Here is a 20,381-nt window from a genome sequence, read left to right as displayed (position 1 = left end):
ATTTAGCAGGACTTTAGCTAACTTTGGCCATTCTTTTGTAGTATTTGCGTTTTCTTTATTTTTCTTCTTTTCTATTTAATTATGTGGTTCTGATTCTGTCTCCTGTTGCATTTTCCCCTTGCCATCATGACCCTCTCCAGTAGTGGCATTTCTCCTGTGAGCAGAAAAGATCAATAACAGATGTCTATATTGGACTGTTACTACACTGTTGCATATGACCTGATGCCTAGGATGCAATGGAGGAGTATGCTCATTTAAAAATATTCAGTTCATTGGTATTTATTTATTTATTTATTTACAGTATTTATACTATACAGTACTAGTTCCAACAGACCTCACTACCTCTGAGGATGCTTGCCATAGATGCAGGCGAAACGTCAGGAGAAAATGCCTCTAGAACATGGCCATATAGCCCGGAAAAACCTACAACAACCCAGTATTTATATTCCAGCCTTCTCACCCCGCAGAGGACTCAGAGTGGATTACAATATACATATACATGGGAAATATTCAATGCCATAGACACACAACATATATAGACAGACACTCAGAAGCTATTTTACATTCCAGCTTCTGGCCACCAGGGGAGCTGTTGCTTTACCTTCCGTTTGTGACACTGATGAAGTTCTTTCCTCATTTTTTGCATACTTCCTGGAGATTTTTATGACCTCATAAATCAGTTAAATTAGCCTCCCCACATAAATGGTACCTACATTTCCTACTTGAGAGGCGCAACTGTCTTTTGGGCTGCAAAGGTCGACAACAAGCTACACAATTTTGGTCGGGAGCTCACTCCGACCCGGGCTGTCTTCAAACTCATGACCTTTCGGTCAGTAGTGATCTTAATGCAGCTGACTCCCAGCCAGCTGCACCACAGTCCCGGTGCGTTGGTAAAGCTTTTGTTTAGAGGAAAATATTGTATCTCCTAGCAGGACTAGGCAAACCTCTAGGCCAGGGTTAGACAGCAAGTGAGCTGTGATTCTGTATTTCTCCAAGAATGCCTAACTGAATTACTAAAATCCTGTTGGTTAGTCCCAGTTAGAGTAGACCTGTCCACTTTTTAAATGGCAAGTTTATATGTAAATAGATTCAGTTGATTTAACTGCTGCACTCTAGTTGGATTTAGGTATGTAAAAAATGGTTCCCTTTGTGAACCTTTATTTACATGGTCATGAACTGAATGTGTTAGTTGAACATAGGAAGCATCTAGTGAAAATCACACTCTTGTGGTTTTCACTAGATGACTACTGCAACACGCTCTATGTGGGGTTGCCTTTGAAGACTGTTCAGAAGCTTCAACTGCTCAAACAGGCAGCAGCCAGATTGCTCACCAGTGGTATAAAGGGACACTCCCCCCCCCCCCCCCCAATTACGGCAGCTCCACTGGCTGCCGGCTGCAGGCGAGCACAATTCAAAGTGCTGGCTTTAGCCTATAAAACCCTAAATGGTTGTGGCCCAGCTTACCTGTCTGAACGTATCTCCCTCTATGAACCATCATGGAGATTAAGATCTTCCAGGGAGGCCCTACTCTCAGTCCCACCTCCTTCACAAGTGCGATTGGTGGGGACGAGAGAAGGGCCTTCTCAGTGGTGGCCCCTTGCCTTTTGACCTCCTTCCATACCAAAATTAGATCAGTGCCCTCCCTTTTGGTCTTCAGAAAGAAAGTAAAGACATGGATGTGGGACCAAGCTTTTGGGCAGTAACAATGCAAAAAACGGATTGTGTGCAATCGACTTTTGGAAAGGCCTTGGACTTCATCTCCTGGATTATGTGATTGTAATGTTTTATATTAATTTTATAATTTTTGTTTTAATTCATATTTAAATGTCTAGATGTTGTTTCTCTGTTTAATATGGTTTAATTTAATTTATAGTTATACGTTATCATTGTTTTATACAAGGTTTTTATATGTTGTAAGGCATTACATTTTTGCTGTGGATTTGTTGGACACTGCTTTGAGTCCCCCTGGGGGAGAAAAGAGGTATACAAATGGAGTAAATAAATAAATAAACAAACAAACAAACATCCTGATAGTAAGAGTTGTTCAGCTGTGGAACACACTGCCTCCAGAATGTGATGAAGTCTTTGGAGGTTTTTCAACAGAAGCTGGATGGCCCCCTGTCATGAGTGATTGGATTGTGCATTCTTGCATGGTAGATAGGACTCTGGACAAGATAGTCTTTATAATTACTTCCAATTATATGAGTGTATGCTCAGATTATGCTTTTGTTTATTCTATGAGTGTATGCTCAGATGATGCTCAGATGATGTATGGGGATAGTCCATGCTTGTTTTCAGACTGAATTGTGCTCTTCGAAGACTCCTAGATGTGTAATTCAGGTCAAAAATGAAGTGCATGGACATACTCTTCCTTGTTTTGATGGGAAACAGAAGAGGTTGCTATGACAAATTTATGGATATGGTGATTTTGCAAAGGTAGAATGAATCCTTCAGATACTTTTGGGGTGTGTGAAGTCTCCTACCCCTTTGGGTTTGCCCTCCAGTGTAGATAATAGTCTTAAAATAAGATATCTTCCAGTGTTTCATGTCTGCATCTGTGGCTAACATAAACAAGGTGCTATTGATATGATGAGTATTTCTGTAAATGGCTTCTAAAAGTATCAGTAAAAATAGAATTATAAATGGTGTGGATAGTTTTAAAACAAAAACATACATAGGTGCAGGGCCCCTTCTTGGGGAGACAGCTGGGCTTTAGCTCTTTGTTTGGCCCTGTCGCTCTAGATTTCCCTCTCCACCCAGCTAAAAGAATAATTCCTTCAGTGCAAATTAGAGCTCTTCTGTCAATACAAAACAACACCAGTCATGGGGGGCTGTTCTGGATTGGGTTGACAGCAGGGGCAATGGGTTAAATCCCACTCACTGTTATGTATTTGTCATTGGCTATCCAGTTGACTTTGATTTACAATGAATCTTTGCACAGAGACCTCCACGACTGCTGGTCATCAGCTTTCCCGCTCAGATCTCCCTTGATTGAATATATCCACCTGTAATGTGGCTTTCCACTTTCCAACATGGCAAGCATTTACATCTTTTTATATGGAGCCATATAATCTCATGATATGTCTAAATATTGAAAGCTTCAATTTAGCCATCTTGATGAGAATTGAGAACTTGGGCCTGGTAAGCTGGTAAGGATTTTGAGTTGAAGTCCAAAACACTCACAAGGCTCAAGTTTGCCCATGCCTGTTTTAGACCCATGGTTCTTTTGGACATAAGATGTTCTGGAAGAGGGTGAAAATATGGTTAATTTGTTTCCCATACTTTCTAGCAAAAAAGTCTAATCCCCCACCCTCAAAAAAAATCTGGAGCATGTTGGAGGAATTCAAACATGTAGCCTATAAGTTTCACTTTCCCTATCATTGTTGAAAAATTTGGGTAACCCATTAGTATTCACCAGCTCTCCTGCTCTGCTAAAGATCTTCTCTTTAATTATGTGGAGAGTTATGCATTTTTCAAGAAATGAGAGGCGAGAGAACCTTTAGGGTACACTAAAATGGAATTTCTTCTGCTCAGTGCATTTTGAAAGTAATATATAGCCATTTAATAGAATCATTAATAAAACATACAGAAGAACTGCCAAAGTATCTCAAGCACAAATACCGTTAGCAACAGTGATATGGAACTATGGAAACAGACTAAAAATATGTACATATTGCAAGAATATGTCACTCCATAACTCTTGACCAGTACTGGGGAAAATATAGTCCAGACACATGACAGTCTTCATTATTGATATAGACCAGTCTGACTGAGCCGGAATTGTGTAGTGATTTGAACATTGAACTACAACTCTGAAGACCAGAGTTTGTTTCTACACTATGCCACTGGGTGAGATTGTGTGAGTCACACACTCTCAGCCCCAGAAAACCCCATGGAAACTTCACCTTAGGGTCATCACAAGTCAGAAATGATTTGAAGGCACACAACTTCCAGAGTCTCCTTTGGTCTTGTTCAGAGACAAAGGTGGGCAGTAGCGGCAAGCTTAAAAATCAGCTTCCAAGCCCTGGAATCATCTTGAGAATCACACAGAATGACCCCAACAAAGCAACAACAATTCATGGATTTGGCAATAATAAGGACTGAAGGTGGATTACAATTGTTAAAGCCAGTGCAGGTTAAAAACTATTTAGAACAGTGGTTCCCAACCCTTTTTTGACCAGGGACCACTCTTCAACATTAGTACCAAAAGGGTTACAAATTATTTTTTTTGTGAACTTCAGATTTGCTTTGGTTATTTGGGGTGCTGATTCAGAAACGTGCATTGAATAGACCTCATCAGCTCTAGTTTCTGATACAGAATATATGCCATCCAGTAGTTACCATCTGTGTGCCCACAGAAAACCATATTTAATAATCTGGAGCTGATGTGGTCTACCCAATACAATTTTCTGAATCAGCAGCCCAAATAACCCTAGGAACAGGCATAAAAATGAAGACACCAAGACACCCCTCTTCCAGGTGTCACATGGAATGGCTCTGCTCAGAGTGAGGAAGTAGGAGAAGAAGCAGTAGTCATAGAATCATAGAATCAAAGAGTTGGAAGAGACCTCATGGGCCATCCAGTCCAACCCCATTCTGCCAAGAAGCAGGAATATTGCATTCAAAGCACCCCTGACAGATGGCCATCCAGCCTCTGTTTAAAAGCTTCCAAAGAAGGAGCCTCCACCACACTCCGGGGCAGAGAGTTCCACTGCTGAATGGCTCTCACAGTCAGGAAGTTCTTCCTCATGTTCAGATGGAATCTCCTCTCCTGTAGTCTGAAGCCATTGTTCCGCGTCCTAGTCTCCAGGGAAGCAGAAAACAAGCTTGCTCCCTCCTCCCTGTGGCTTCCTCTCACATATTTATACATGGCTATCATATCTCCTCTCAGCCTTCTCTTCTTCAGGCTAAACATGCCCAGCTCCTTAAGCTGCTCCTCATAGGGCTTGTTCTCCAGACCCTTTATCATTTTAGTCGCTCTCCTCTGGACACATTCCAGCTTGTCAATATCTCTCTTGAATTGTGGTGCCCAGAATTGGACACAATATTCCAGGTGTGGTCTAACCAAGACAGAATAGAGGGGTAGCATTGCTTCCCTAGATCTAGACACAATGCTCCTATTGATGCAGGCCAAAATCCCATTGGCTTTTTTCGCGACCACATCACATTGTTGGCTCATGTTTAACTTGTTGTCCACGAGGACTCCAAGATCTTTTTCACACATACTGCTCTCGAGCCAGTATCTTTGCATTTTGCATTCTGTATCTTTGTATTTTGTTTTTCCTGCCAAAGTGGAGTATCTTGCATTTGTCACTGTTGAACTTCATTTTGTTAGTTTTGGCCCATCTCTCTAATCTGTCAAGATCGTTTTGAATCCTCCTCCTATCCTCTGGAGTATTGGCTATCCCTCCCAATTTGGTGTCGTCTGCAAACTTGATGATCCTGCCTTCTAACCCTTCATCTAAGTCATTAATAAAGATGTTGAGCAGGACCGGGCCCAGGACGGAACCCTGCGGCACTCCACTTGTCACTTCTTTCCAGAATGAAGAGGAAGCATTGGTGAGCACCCTCTGGGTTCGTCCATTTAACCAATTACAAATCTACCTCACCATAGTTTTGCCTAGCCCACATTGGACTAGTTTCCTTGCCAGAAGGTCATGGGGGACCTTGTCGAAGGCCTTACTGAAATCCAGGTACGCCACATCCACGGCATTCCCTGCATCTATCCAGCTTGTTGCTTGTTGTCATGCCTTTCATGGGTAGTCAGCCAATCCCCTTCCGACATTCCCGTTGCCTCGGCACTATAAGAGGGTTTAGAGAGACCAGTCACTCTCGTTGCAATGGTGTAGTAACAGTGAGGCTTCAGGCCATATTTTAGTCTTTGTGGACCACTGGTGGTCCATAGACCACAGGTTGGGAGCCACTGATTTAGAAATATACACACATATTCCTCAATAAACTAAATTAATTTCTGGGCATTACTTCTTCAACCGAAATTTGGTTTCAGAAGCTGAAATACCATAGAATGAGAGATTTGAATATCACAGAGAGGAAGAGTACTTTGGGGGACTTTTTTATTCAAAACTAACAATATGCATATGTGAAATGAAACAACCAGGTTAGATGAACCTTGAATAAGTCAGTGAAGGTATCTTGAACTTTTAGAGACTACTTAAAGGTTCTATCAATAGGTTCTTTTTTCTTTTACTAGTCCCCGCTTTTCTGGTGATTTAGACTGTTCTCTCTTCTGGCAGAAGGTTGACCACAGAGTTGCGTTGAAAGACCTAGAAGTTGTTAGAGGAATCAAAACTGCAAAAAATAGACCTGCAAATGTGGAGGACTGGCTTGTATGTTGTTTGGGTTTTCTTTGATTTCTGGCAGCCCTGTTTCTCTTTTATCATTTTTTTTTACATTTCTCTTTCCATTTCTTTCTATACCAATTACAGTTGACATGCCCCATCTGTCTTCTGGTGCATGTAATTCTGCACTTTTCCATCCCCATAGCATGACATTTGCAGATGTTCTGCTTCTTCCCGAAGGCATTAGATCTGCCAGGTTCCAGACAGACTGGACAAAAGGTTCCTGTTTTATAAGCAATTAAGCTCCCTATTTCTTTCAATTCATAGTGCTCCAAATTGGACCATTTTTATATCTTGTCACTTCCAAAACCCTCCAAGTCTCTTGTCCCTACATAATGTTTCCAGAGTGTATACTTTTGCTAAGCAGTGTGAGGTGCTGCCTTCCTTGTAGAAATTTAAGGAATGCAAGTGAATGATAGAAATGACACTGCATGAATTGTATTCGGTTTCAAACCTGTTTTTATGTTTTCTCCTTTTGGCAAAGAAATCTAATTGTTTGTTTTTTAAAAAGGAAATAGACGTGCACTCCAAAACCAAACAACACCCTGCATTTTCTCAGTAATTGCTGTAAAGCCACTATTCTTACATAAAATGTTCTGTGCTTCTGTGATGATAGCAATAATGACAATGATCATGGTGTCCTGTCTCTTCCCCAAGACTGATCTCAGGGTGAGTAACATATTAGAAAGAGTACAAATAAAAACAAACAAAATATAAACATTAAAAATGAATTACACTTTCCACTCTTGCTTTTAAAAAAATAAATGCAATTTAAAACAATACCGATTTTACAGTCTTTTAAAAATGCCTTCAATACTGGAAGCCTGTCTGATTAAAAAGAGTCTTAGCCTGTCGACAGAAGGACAACAAGGAAGGGACTATTCTAACCTCTTTAGGATGGGTCTTCCAAAGGCAGTCACTAAAAAAGCCCTCTCTTAGCCGTACCTGTGAAGATGGCAAGATAGAGAGAAGAGCATCCCAGGGCTGAGACATGCTCATTTTGGAAAAGATGGCTCTCACAGTCTTGCTCTTAACTACTATCAAGATAACTTCACTTGTAGTGACCTTAAGTTCCCACCTTACCAAATATTTTCTAGTGAAAGGGTTTAATGTCTCACCATCAGTTTCAGATCCTGACTAAGGATATACCTCTTCACATTTTGGCATTGCCCGGTTCCTTCATACCTGCCCTCCCAAGTCAGATAATTGGTCCTCAACTGACCTATTCAGGTCTTGCAAAATTCATAATGTGGTCTTCCTCTTTTCCTACTGTCTTCCACCTTACCAAGCATTATTGCCTTTTCTAGTGAGTCTTGTCTTTTCGTGATATGCCCAAAGTACGGCAGCCTCAGTTTAGTCAACTTGACTTCTATGGAAATTTCAAGCTTGATTTGCTCTAGGACCCATTTATTTGTCTTTTGAGCACTCCATGGCATCTGTAGAACCCTCACCCAGAAGCACATTTCAGAAAGTAGATAGTCTTCCTCTCTACTTTCTTCACTGTCCAGCTTTCACAACCATACATAGAAATTGGAAATCTGTTGACATGGACTGTAGTACAGGCAGTCCTCAAGTTACAAACATCCAATTTACAAATGACTAATAGTTAAGAACAGGGGTTAGACAACAGGAAGTGAGAGAAATCTATCCCTAGGAAGGGAAATTCTCTTCTGAAAGGGTTGTCATGAGGAAAAGGAGTCTCCACAGAAACTTTATCACCAATCCTTGTTTCCACAACAAGCCAAACTTTTCAAAATCCAAATATGACAGTGAGGTGAAATTTTCAGAACAGGGGCGTAGATAGCAAAACAAACACCACAAGGTGTTAACCCTTCCCTATGCTATCCAAAGCACATACACACAACTCACACACAGATAGACAGAGAAGGAGGGAGGGAGGCTCAAGTTACACTTAAAAATGTACCTGTTCTGACTTACATTTTACATCCAAAGTATACATTGCATTTCAGGAGCTTGACTAGTTCCTTCACAGCAACCCTTCCGAAACAGAAATCCTGGACCCAAACTAAATAGGACCTTTTAGATCACCACAATCACTTTAGTACTTTGATTTCTGCCTGGGAACAGATTGACACCTCATGAAGTTGTTGGAGATGAGGGGTTGTATGATACATGTAGCCAGCTCCAGTTGAAAGTCTTAAGCTAAAAAAAAATGGAAAAGTACAAGTGTATAAAATGTAAAGACAACTTGCAACTTGGCTGAAAGTGAGGAGGAGCTGAGAAGCCTTCTAACCAAGAAGAAAGTGCAATAGCTAGGTTGCAGTTAAACATCCAAAAAACCAAGATTATGGCAACAAGACTGATTGATAACTGGCAAATAGAGGGAGAAAACATGGAGGCAGTAACATACTTTGTATTTCTAGATGCAAAGATTACTGCAGATGCAGATTAAAGCCAGGAAATCAGAAGACGTTTACTTCTTGGGAGGAGAGCAATGACCAATCTCGATAAAATAGTGAAGAGTAGAGATATCACACTGGCAATGAAGATCCACATAGTCAAAGCAATGGTATTCCCCATAGCAACCTATGGATGCGAGAGCTGGACTATAGGGAAGGCTGAGCGAAGGAAGAGAGATACTTTTGAATTGTGGTGCTGGAGGAAAATTCTGAGAGTGCCTTAGACCGCGAGAAGATCCAATCAGTCCATACTTCAGGAAATAAAGCCTGACTGCTTACTGGAGGGAAGGATATTAGAGGCAAAGATGAAGTATTTTGGCCACATAATGAGAAGACAGGAAAGCTTAAAGAATACAATTATGCTGGGGAAAATGGAAGGAAAAAGGAAGCAGGACCAACCAAGGGCAAGATGGATGGGTGGATGGTATCTTTGAAGTGACTGGCTTGACCTTGAAGGAGCTGGGGGTGGCCATGGCTGACAGGGAGCTCTGGCATGGGCTGGTCCATGAGGTCATGAAGAATTGGAAGTGACTGTATGAATAAACAACAAGAACTTGCAAAAATTATATTGTTTTTTAAAACAATTATTTTTCAGGAGAAAAAACTAATATGTTTTGCATATGTATGTGATTTCATCTGCAAAAAAGTGCTTTGGAATTAATTAAGTTTGACATAATTTCAAATGCCATGGCTCAAAGCTGTGGAATTATGGAATTTGTAGTTTGGCACAAGCACTTTTGGCTCAACATCTGCAAAACAACAACTTCCAGATTCCCTAGCACCAAACCATTGTAGTTAAATTGATGCCAGACTGCATTAATTCTACAGTGTAGGTGCACCTTGAGACTTACAGTAGAGCTTTACACTAAGAGACACCTGACAATCACAAGGAAATGTTTAGCTGATGTACAGCAGACTTAGGACTGGCTTAGATCTTAGTTTTGTGGCTTCTGTTCTCTTCTGGGAGTCATTTATTTGCAGAGATCATGTGACCATGTCTTCCAAGAACTTATAAATTCCAGCTACAGTAACATCCACAGCTTCTGGAAGCTCAGAAGTACTTGTTTTTATGCCTACTTCTAGAACAGATTAGATTATATCAGATTAGATTAATATGTATAATGACTGTTTCTGCATTTATCAGATGACAAGTCCACTGCAGTAGCTTAATGTTTTATTTTAAAATGCAATATATAGTAAAACCTCTGAGTTGTCTAATCTCATCATACAAAGTGCTGGAGGAAGATATACAAATGCTAAAAGATCTGAAAGATCTAAAAGGCCTAGGCAAATAGATACATTTATTTCTTCTGGCACAGAAAAGAATAGAAACTTGGTTGTAGATTATTTGTTTGCTGAAAAAAAGGAAGGATGGTTAATACTCAAGAGATAAGGTTTACAGCTCTCTCTGGGTGACAAAGTTTGTAAAATCCCTTCCTTGCTTTAATGTGAATTCTGCAACGAAAACACAACTCCAGAGGAGTAAAGTGTATTGTCTAATAGAATTTCTAGGAACCCTAGGCGATCTAAAGCTCACTTCCCTTTTGAGATGAAAGCAAAGTCCTATCACAGTACATATAACACAAACATTTTTTTTTTACAATTTCTGTTTCCCTCATTTGCTGCTGATATTAGCAAAATCTCATGGCCAATAATCATCACTCACTAAACATATATCTATAAAACTAATGTTAATACAAAATTAGCCTGTTACTATATTCTTAATTGTAATGATATGAAGTTCAAAATTAAATGATATGCATAATCTGACTATTATTTATAAGTAAAAAAAAAACATGGGAAATGAACAAATACATTTAGACATCGTTTACAGATATTAGAAACACTGGGTTGTTGTACGGTTTTGGGTTATATATCCATGTTATAGCAGCATTCTCTCCTGACATTTTACCTGCATTTATAGCAAGCATCCTCAGAAGTTGTGACATACAACCTCTGAGGATGCTTGCCATAGATGCTCGGCTGGTACGGCTGTACCAGGAGCTCCAACTTCATTTCTTCCTATTGAGTGTTTGCATGCATTCCAAGGTTCCATGCATTTTGCAAAAGGTGACTTCCCTTGGTTTGCAGTCATAGGGCTAGCAACCTGTCTATCATTCTTAAGTTTTTGCTCCGCCGCTTTTTCCAGGGCTCTGGGAGGGAAAGTGAACCATTTTTAGTTCAGTCTTATAGTGGAAAGCTCCACATCTTCCGTGGAAAAGATCCAAAAGAACTCCAGCTGGAGAATCTACAAAGCCTTGGTTGGTAGGTCTACTCGGGTAACCAGAAGCAATTGGAGCTGGGAGTAGAGCCCAAACCAGCAAGCATAGAAAGTAGATTGCGTTTGTTTAAATTGTTGAAGATCTAAGCAATAATAAAGGACTTTGTTAAACTTTTCAAGCATCTAAAGACTTTTGTATAGGAAAATCCTTAGGGCCTCTCAGCCGAGGCAACCTGGCTTCCCGCTGGGCACAAAGAGCACATCCTGTTTAAAAAACAATTGCTGTAGGCCCAGCGCATGACAGCACAGATGCAGTGAAACATCAGGAGAGAATGCTTTTAGAACATGGACACATAGCCCAAAAAACCTACAACAACCCAGTGATTTCGGCCATATAAGCCTTTGATAATGCATAACAAACAGTGCGGTCATGTTTGAATATTTCCCAAAATAATTAATAAGTTCTTCTATAGTCTCTGTAATAATAATGTTAATTCAGTACAGTTCAGTCCCATGTAAAATCCAAATTGTGATAGAAATTCTTATAGATACAAGTAGTGATCAGGACGTGATCAGGAACAATGACCAGAAACGTGGTCAGGAACAACAAGGGTTCCCGTGTACTTTTATCCTTGTTTCAGAAAAAGTTTCCCTTCTTTAGGTTGCTTGCTTCATGTATTTGGGATTATATCTTCAAAAGATGTATATGCTATATTTAAAGAGACAACACAATAGATATGCTATAACAGCACCCAGTAACAATAATTAACAAAAATCTTATTACAAGAATTAACCAGAGAAAAATACTCATGACTATCATTTTGAGTTTTTAGTCCTGGAAGGGGATGTGGTATGGAAGGATATTAGTCCTTCCCCTTACATTTCTGGATTGAAGTCCAAATCTTCTAGGGATGCAATGCTCTTTCACAGGAAAAACATCAAGGAAAAAACAACATAAGAACCTTGCCTTTAGCCATGTGTTCCACTCCAATATGTTTGCTTTTGGATGATTTTGGTCTCCAAGCTGATTTGGCTGGTTAAGGCTTGAAGAAGACCTTTTTATTTAGTACTTCAGTTTGCAGTTGGAACCATTTCATCTTGGAGGCCAAAGGCAGTGAAATTTAATGAGTAGATATGCTGGGGTTTTCTCCACAACACATGCCAGCTGATGCCAAGGAGGCTGTGGAAGGCTTGGATTGCTGTTTAGATCCAGTGAAGGCTTTGATGTAGGTGAAAAAAAAAATCTGAGGCTCAGAGTTGCCAGAATGAAAACTGGAGAAGGTCCATATATCAGCAGATGTTACTTTTTCCTGGTTGTGTGATAAGCAACACCTGTTGAACTCTTCCGTGCAACCATTAAAGATCATTCACTGATTTTTAAAAATCTGGCTGGTTTTGGTTCAGTCTTGCTGGAATTGTTCCATTGGAAAAACTCACCTGAGACTGGCATTGCAACCTGTTCTCAATGGGCTTGTACTCCCTTTGAAAGACCACTACACAGTTATGGCACTATGGTTCCATAGTTCCATCCTATAGTTACAACAACAACAACAATTCTTTATTGATTAGTCAATTTTGACCATATCAAAACATGCAACCATCCTATACAATCCTGTGCTTTTTAGTTTGGTAAGGCACTGGACAGGTCTTGCTTCTGGGTGCTCTTCCCGTGAATTTTACAGGTTGTTGCTGTGACACTTGACATGGGATCATAGTGCCATACTTCTGTAATTGTGTAATGTGGGTTTGAAAAAAGGCCTATAAAGGCATAAAGGGGGCATGGAATTGAAAAAATTAACATGACTGCTGGCTCACATCAGAGGTTTGCCATTTTGAAAAGTAGTTAACCCCGCTCACAAATGTTTTGGGTATGTGGTGCTAATTCTTGTGGGTTTATTTATCATATCAGAAGCAAACCAAGGGTACAGTTGTAATGTATTTGAAAATGCAAAGTTTTTTTTAAAAAAACTTGGCATTATACTAAATGTCCTTTGACCAGTAGCTATCCACTTGGTGTGCCTCTGGTGTGGCTATATGAAAGTTCTCCATTATGCATGTGGCAGGGCTCAGACTGCATTGTAATAGGTGGTCTGTGGTTTGCTCTTCTCCATTCTTGTGGTACAATAAAAGTAAAAACATAGATGGCACTATGTGACTCTACCCCAGGATGCCATCTTTGTTACCATGAGATCTGCAAGAAAATGGACTATTGATTAGGATTTCAGCCATATTATCTTGTCCATTGTTTACTGCATGTCAGTCAGCATTCTCTGGGGACTGAATGCTCCCTAGCCTTATTAGGTTTGATCTTGGGGGGTATGTTTCCTTTCCTTCCATAGTTCTCCCAGCCCAGTTTTGCACTTCTAAGAAACTTGGTTTTCCTTGAACTTGCTGATGCTTCCTTCTTGAGTGTTCGTGTTGCCATGTTGGTTGTTTCAACAGCATCACTTTGGTTTGGGCTGTGAGATGAAAAAGTCAATTCATTGAAAATTTGTGTCTTTAAGTTAACTATTGACTTATAACAACCTCATCAGTTTTGTAGTGTTTTTAGAGATGAGGAATACTTTGCCAGTTCTTTTCTCTGAAACACAGTTTGTCCTTAACCTGTCAAGTTCAGCTTTTGCAGATTTGACTATTCACAGATTTGCTGAGTTGATTAATCCTTTCTGTATGGAAGTTTAAGTTCTCCAGGGTGACTCTCTGTTCTGCCTTTGCTAGAATTTGCCCTGGATGATCTTGAATTTCCTAGAGAAATGTTCACTCAAGGAAACTCTAGGAAACTCCAAGGCAACTTCAAGGATAAGTTGAAGACAGAATCACCCGGGAAGACCCAGACTGGTGTTTCTCAACCTGGGGCTCAGGACCCTTGGGACTGGTAGCAAGAGATGCCAGAGGGGTCACCAAAGACCATCAGAAAACAGAGTATTTTCTGTTGGTCAATGGTGTTGTGTGTGGGAAGTTTGGCCCAATTCTATCGTTGGTGGGGTTCAAAATGCTCTTTGATTGTAGGTGAACTATATATCCCAGCAACTTCAACCCCAAATGTCAAGGTCTATTTCCCCCAAACTCCACCAGTGTTCACATTTGGGGATATTGAGGATTCATGCAAAGTTTGGTTCAGATCCATCATTGTTTGAGTCCACAGTGTTCTCTGGATGTAGGTGAACTACAACTCCAGAACTCAGGGTCAATTCCCACCAAACCTTTCCAGTATTTTCTGTTGGTCATGGGAGTTCTGTGTGCCAAATTTGGTTCAGTCCCATCATTGGTGAAATTCAGAATGCTCTTTGATTGTAGGGGAACTATAAATCTCAGCAACTCCAAATGACAAAACAAATCCCCCCCCCCCCAACCTCACCAGTATTCAAATTCAGGTGTGTCCTGTATTTGTGCCAAATTTGGCCCAGTAGATGAAAATACATCCTGCATATCAGATATTTATAATAGGATTCATAACAGTAGCAAAATTATAGTCATGAAGTAGCAACAAAAATAATTGTATGGTTGGGGGTCACCGGAACTATATGAACATGCGGAACTATATGCAGAGGTCACAGCATTAGGATGGTTGAGAAACACTGACCTAGACATTCTTACAGGGGATAATTCGCTTGGAATCTCACAGCATGATTCTGTGGTCAACTTTCTGCCAGTGTTAACCACAGAGGTGCTCTGGATTCTCTGGTCAATCTCTGGCAGAAGTTGGCCACAGAGTCACACTGGAGAATCTATATATTCCTATAGATGTATTTTCTCATGTAAGAAAATTTGGGGATGGGAATGGAAGTTTTTCCACATTGTGCTCCAACTTCAGCCAGTTCAGCTGTTTGACAATTACAATAATGGATTTTTTTTGTTGAAAATATGAAAGGATTATTGGTCAGATTCTTCTCTCTTTCACTATGTACCTTTTCCAGTGTGTTGCTGTTATTATTAAAGATATTACTACAGAAATGTTATCATCCTCGTCAAGGACATATAAGCAGTTCTTTCTCCTCTCCCTTTTATATATCAATAGATCAATGAGAAAGATTAGGCTGAGAGCTTATGACTGGCACAAAGTCACTAAGAGGGGATTTGAACCCATGTGTCTCCAATTGTGGTCCAAAACTATCCATTGTGCCACATGGACTCTCTGCCAAACCAAAAGGGAGCTTATATTCGGTCAATAAGAAAGACTAGTTTTATGAATGGACATGCTGTGTAACTTTCCAGTTTCTCCCGACTTCCCATAATTGCAGTATGTAGTGGAACCAGTGTCATTGCTGTAACTTGCCATCTGGAATCCCATTACCATCTATTTATTTTCTGTATTACTGCCTTGCTATTGCTTATTTTATCACAACCACTTTTTGACTACTTTCCTTTTTTAGTGTCCGACAGCTACCAAAGCAACCTTTGGAGTCCACGTTAAAGTCGTAGGAGACTGGACCGGTATGTGAAAAACACACTTCTTCTTATTGATTGCTAAGAAATATTAGGACGCCACCTGAAATTCTCTTACATTTTGCCAATATCGAAGCTGTCCTGTTCCTCCCCTTCTCGGTTTTTCACCTGCTAAGACACTTGTGGTTTCATCTATAGTTTTTGTACTTTCCTACTTTCAGAAATGAATGCATCTTCCTGTTTGGGTTGCTGTGAGTTTTCCAAGCTGTATGGCCATGTTCCAGGAGCAATCTTTCCTGATGTTTCACCCACATCTATGGCAGGCATCCTCACAGGTTGTGAGGTCTGTTGGAAATTAGGCCAGTAGAAACTAGGCAAACTATCTACATACCCACTAAGAAAATCTAACAAATGCTTTGTTCGGCAAAGGAGAAGAAGGATTATCTCACCGCTGCAGGAGTCTACCGTATACCATGCAGTTTTGGACAAGTCTACATAAATGCAGCATTGCCCAAACATGAATTGAGGAACATGAAAGGCACTGTAGACTAATTCAACAGAGAAGTCAGTCATAGCAGAGCACTTGATGAACCAACCTGGAAAAAGCATATTATTTGGGAACACAGAAATGCTGGACCACTCTAACAGCCACCATGTCAGGCCAGTGGTTCTCAACCTGGGGTCCCCAGATGTTTTTGACCTTCAACTCCCAGAAATCCTAACAGCTGGTAAACTGGCTGGGATTTCTGGGAGTTGTAGGCCAAAACACTGGGGGACCCACAGGTTGAGAACCACTGGGCTATACAGAGAAGCCATTGAAATCCACAAGCATGTGGACAATTTCATCAGAAAGGAGGAAACCACGAAAATGAATAAAATCTGGCAACTGGGATTAAAAACTCTAAAATCAGGACAGTAAATAAAGAACAACACTCAAAAACAGAGGAATTCCAAACAAGAAACAATCAGTGCCAGCTAATCACTTCCCAACAAAAGATTCCCCCAACAGGAAGCAGCCAATCTTTGAAGCTGCAAGGCTGTTCAATGCTAACCAAGGGGATCAATTGGGACATTCAAACTTGTCTCAAGCAGACAAGAGTTCTTTCTCCCACCCTGGGCATTCCACAGATATATAAACCCCATTTGCCTGGTTCCCAACAGACCTCATAACCTCTGAGGGTGCCTGCCACAGATCAGGAGAGAATGTTTCTGGAACATGACCATAAAGCCCAGTAAACTCACAGCAACCCAGTGATTCCGGCCATGAAAAGCTTCGACAACACGTTGAACAATATTGTTACCAGTTTATCATGTGTCCAATGCAAGCTTAATCATTCAGTCCAACCCACCCTATTTTACAAATTGCTATATAATTGTAATGATTTTTCCTGTCCAGCTCATAGATGGAAACGTTATATTTATTCTGGACACATTGTTGTGATTCTCACATGAATTATCAGCCTGTATCTTGACTTGGCTCTATTATTTTTAAAGTCTTTTTAAAAAAAATCTGTGCAGGTCCATACTTGCCTTGAGGCCACATATGGTGGCTGCAGCCGAAATGCTGAAATGTGCCGTTGTTAGATAAGGGGATTTTAATACCAGGGGTTTGGTTGTCTTCCAGGTCAGTTAACACCTTATGTCATGCTGGGATTTTCAAGTCACTTTCATGTTCTGATGTGCTTCCCTTGGGCTGAGAGAATATCCTGACATCTCATTGGTGGGATCCTCTAGGATCCTATAGAGTTATTATTGTAATTTATTTGGCGTAAAGAGCATTGCAGAGAAATGGCTCAATTCAGGATCCCAACTGAGAGAAAGGGAGAGCAGGGAGACAGGAAAGCAATGTTATTGCAATGCAATGCAAGCAAGATGAATGGCTTGTTAGGGTGGGATGCATGGTGAGACAGGAAGAGAAATGTTCAGAGAATTGAATGTTTATGTGTATATTTACTCTCCAAAGAAGCAAACAGAATAGCACATATGAAAAGACAAAGCAAATTAGACGAAAAGGATTCATGTGCTGATAGATGGTAATTTGGTTTCTTTTAAAAAGGCCAATGAATTTTGACCACAAACAATCTTTTGTGCAGGCTATACTAATGTGAGATATATATATATATATATATATATATATATATATATATATATATATATATATATACACACACACGCACACACACACACACACACACACGCACACAATCATTATCATTATTCTGGAACATGGCCATATAGCCCGGAAAACTCACGGCAACCCTGTAAATATATACCATGTATATATACAGGGTTGCCGTGAGTTTTCCGGGCTATATGGCCATGTTCCAGAATAATGATAATGATAATAATAATAATATAGCAATAACTTTATTTTTATAGCCTGCCTCCATCTCCCCAAAGGCACTCGGGATGGCTTACATGGGGATCTGTTACCATTGGAGAACCATTCAAAGCGTAGAGGGACAATTCTGGCTTGACCCAGTGTTTATGTGAGTGAGGTTGCTTTACTTACTTAGGTGGTGATCCCTCATAGCCCGAGGATGATGGCCTTCTAAGTGTAGTGTCTTGGTGGTGGGTCCTTAGGTGGCTGTGGAGAGCTATTCTTGACCCTCATGTTCTTCTGCAGTGAGGATATTGGTTTCCAGGTGGAAGGTGGTCCCGGTCAGGGTTGGCTTGATGCACCTTCCTCTTGGCACATTTCTCCCTTTCACCCTCCCTTTCACCCTCTTCAAATTCTGCAGCACTGCTGATCACAGCTGACCTCTACATAGAGAGCTCAAGGGCCAGGGCTTCCCAGTTCTTGGTGTGTATGCCACAGTAAGGCTGGCTTTAAGCCCATCTTATATCTCTTTTCCTGTCCAGCAACATTACATTTGCCATTCTTGAGTTTGGAGTATAGTAACTGCTTTGGGAAATTGTGATGAGGCATTCAGCCAATGTGGACAGTCCAACGGAGTTGATGGCATAGGATCATCACTTCAGTGCTGGTGGTCTTTGCTTCTTCCAGCACATTGACATTTGTCCACCTATCTTCCCAAGAGATTTGCAGGATGTTTCGGAGGCAACGCTGATGGAATCATTCCAGTAGTTGAGTGTGATGTCTGTAGATAGTCCACGTTTCGCAGGCGTCTGTCAGGGTTGGGAGGACAATGGATGTCTTAATTTGTTTTGATTGTTTATGTACTGTGTCTAATGCTGAGTAAAGCTCCCAGTGTTTTTGTAGGACCATTGAGACTCCATCGCTACTGAAGTTACTGCAGGATTGGTAGGAAAAGGCAGCTTTTCTTTTAAAACATGACATGTGCCTTGCACATCTAATTTTCAAATGGACCAAACTCTTCTGTTCAACATATTTATTGATGACTTAGATGAAGGGTTAGAAGGCATGGCCATCAAGTTTGTAGGTGAAATCAAATTGAGAGGGATAGCCAATACCCCAGAAGACAGGACCAGAATTCAAAACAATCTGAACAGATTAGAGAGATGGGCCAAAACGAACAAAATGAAGTTCAACAGAGACAAATGCAAGTTACTCCACTTAGGAAGAAAAAATGAAATGCAGAGATACATAATGGGGGACGCGTGGCTCAAGAGCACTACGCGTGAAAAAGATTTTGGAGTCCTTGTGGACAACAAGTTAAACATGAGCCAACAATGTGATGTGGTGGCTAAAAAAAGCTAATGGGCTTTTGGCCTGCATTAATAGGAGCATAGTGTCTAGATTCAGGGAAGTCATGCTACCCCCTCTATTCTGCCTTGGTCAGACCACTTTACCTGGAATCACACTATGTCCAATTCTGGGCACCACAATTGAAGGCAGATATTGACAAGGTGGAATGTGTCCACAGGAGGGCGACTAAAATGATCAAGGGTCTGGAGAGCAAGCCCTATGAGGAGTGGCTTAAAGAGCTGGGTATGTTTAGCCTTCAGAGAAGGCTAAGGGGAGACATGATTAGGACCATGTATCAAGATGTGAGAGGAAGTCATAGGGAGGAAGGAGCAAGCTTGTTTTCTGCTGCCCTGAAGACTGGGACGTGGAACAATGGCTTCAAACTACAGGAAAGGAGATCCCACCTGAATATGAGGAAGAACTTTCTAATTGTGAGAGCTATTCAGCAGTGGAACTCTCTGCCCCGAAGTGTGGTGGAGCCTCCTTCTTTGGAGGCTTTTAAATAGAGGCTGGATGGCCATCTGTTAGGTGTGCTTTGAATGCAATTTTTCTGCTTCTTAGCAGAATGGGGTTGGACTGGATGGCCCATGAGGTCTCTTCCAAATATAAGAATGGAGATGGGGGGGAGTCAGTTTTTTTCTCCATTACTAAGGTGCTTACATAGTTCTCATAGCTACGTGGGAAGGGAGATGGCTCACCCTTGCACACTTTATTTTCTTTGTATGTTTTTGTATTACACTAACCCTTGGGAGTTCATCTTCTATTGATTTTGCCCTGACCAGCATGCAGCCCAGCGTGCGGGCAATGCAATAACTTTTTTTTTTGGTCGTGTCAGGAGTGACTTGAGAAATTGCATTAACTAACCATGAGGGATTGGATTGCCTGGCCAGAGATAAATTAGGCAGGGTCAAATTCTAATTTGGCTGTAAAGGGATGCTTGGATCCCATCAGTGTAAGAACTGGAGTGTTTCTCTGCACTAGACCATCTGCTGCATCATTTACCACCAATAAAGTTTATCTTATGGCAGTAGCATGTGTCAGGATTTGGCACCAAGCGAAGTCTTGGAGAGGCCTGTAACTACACCCAAAAAAATGGAACAGAAGAGCTTGTAAAGAAAGACACACAAGGATCATGTGTCTTCTCCTAAAAAGAAGAAAACATAGGCATTGGGTTGAATCCCAGGTGAGTTCAGGGGTGCTCATTGTCACCCCTGAAGTTGTCTACTATGGATTACAGTATGAGCATACACTTCATGGGTAAAAGCTGAGACATGTAGCCAAGCAACATCAGGGTGTGGTCAAGATGAGAAATGTTATTAATAAGA

General features: G+C 40.8%; 1 protein-coding gene across 3 annotated transcripts in view; it reads left to right on the top strand.

Annotated features, from left to right (window-relative positions):
- Positions 1-20,381, top strand: part of NOX4 (NADPH oxidase 4) — a 150,441-nt gene that overhangs the window by 58,417 nt on the left and 71,643 nt on the right. For all 3 annotated transcript variants that reach the window (XM_060771126.2, XM_060771125.2, XM_060771127.2), the window contains exon 12: positions 15,374-15,434. In XM_060771126.2, coding sequence (XP_060627109.2) covers positions 15,374-15,434 — 61 coding nt within the window. The remainder of the gene's footprint in view (positions 1-15,373; positions 15,435-20,381) is intronic.

The sequence above is a fragment of the Anolis sagrei genome, chromosome 3 (assembly GCF_037176765.1).
Source record: "Anolis sagrei isolate rAnoSag1 chromosome 3, rAnoSag1.mat, whole genome shotgun sequence".
NCBI lineage: Eukaryota > Metazoa > Chordata > Lepidosauria > Squamata > Dactyloidae > Anolis > Anolis sagrei.
The sequence above is the reverse complement of the archived record's forward strand: the minus strand, read 5'-3'. Positions and strand labels throughout refer to the sequence as shown.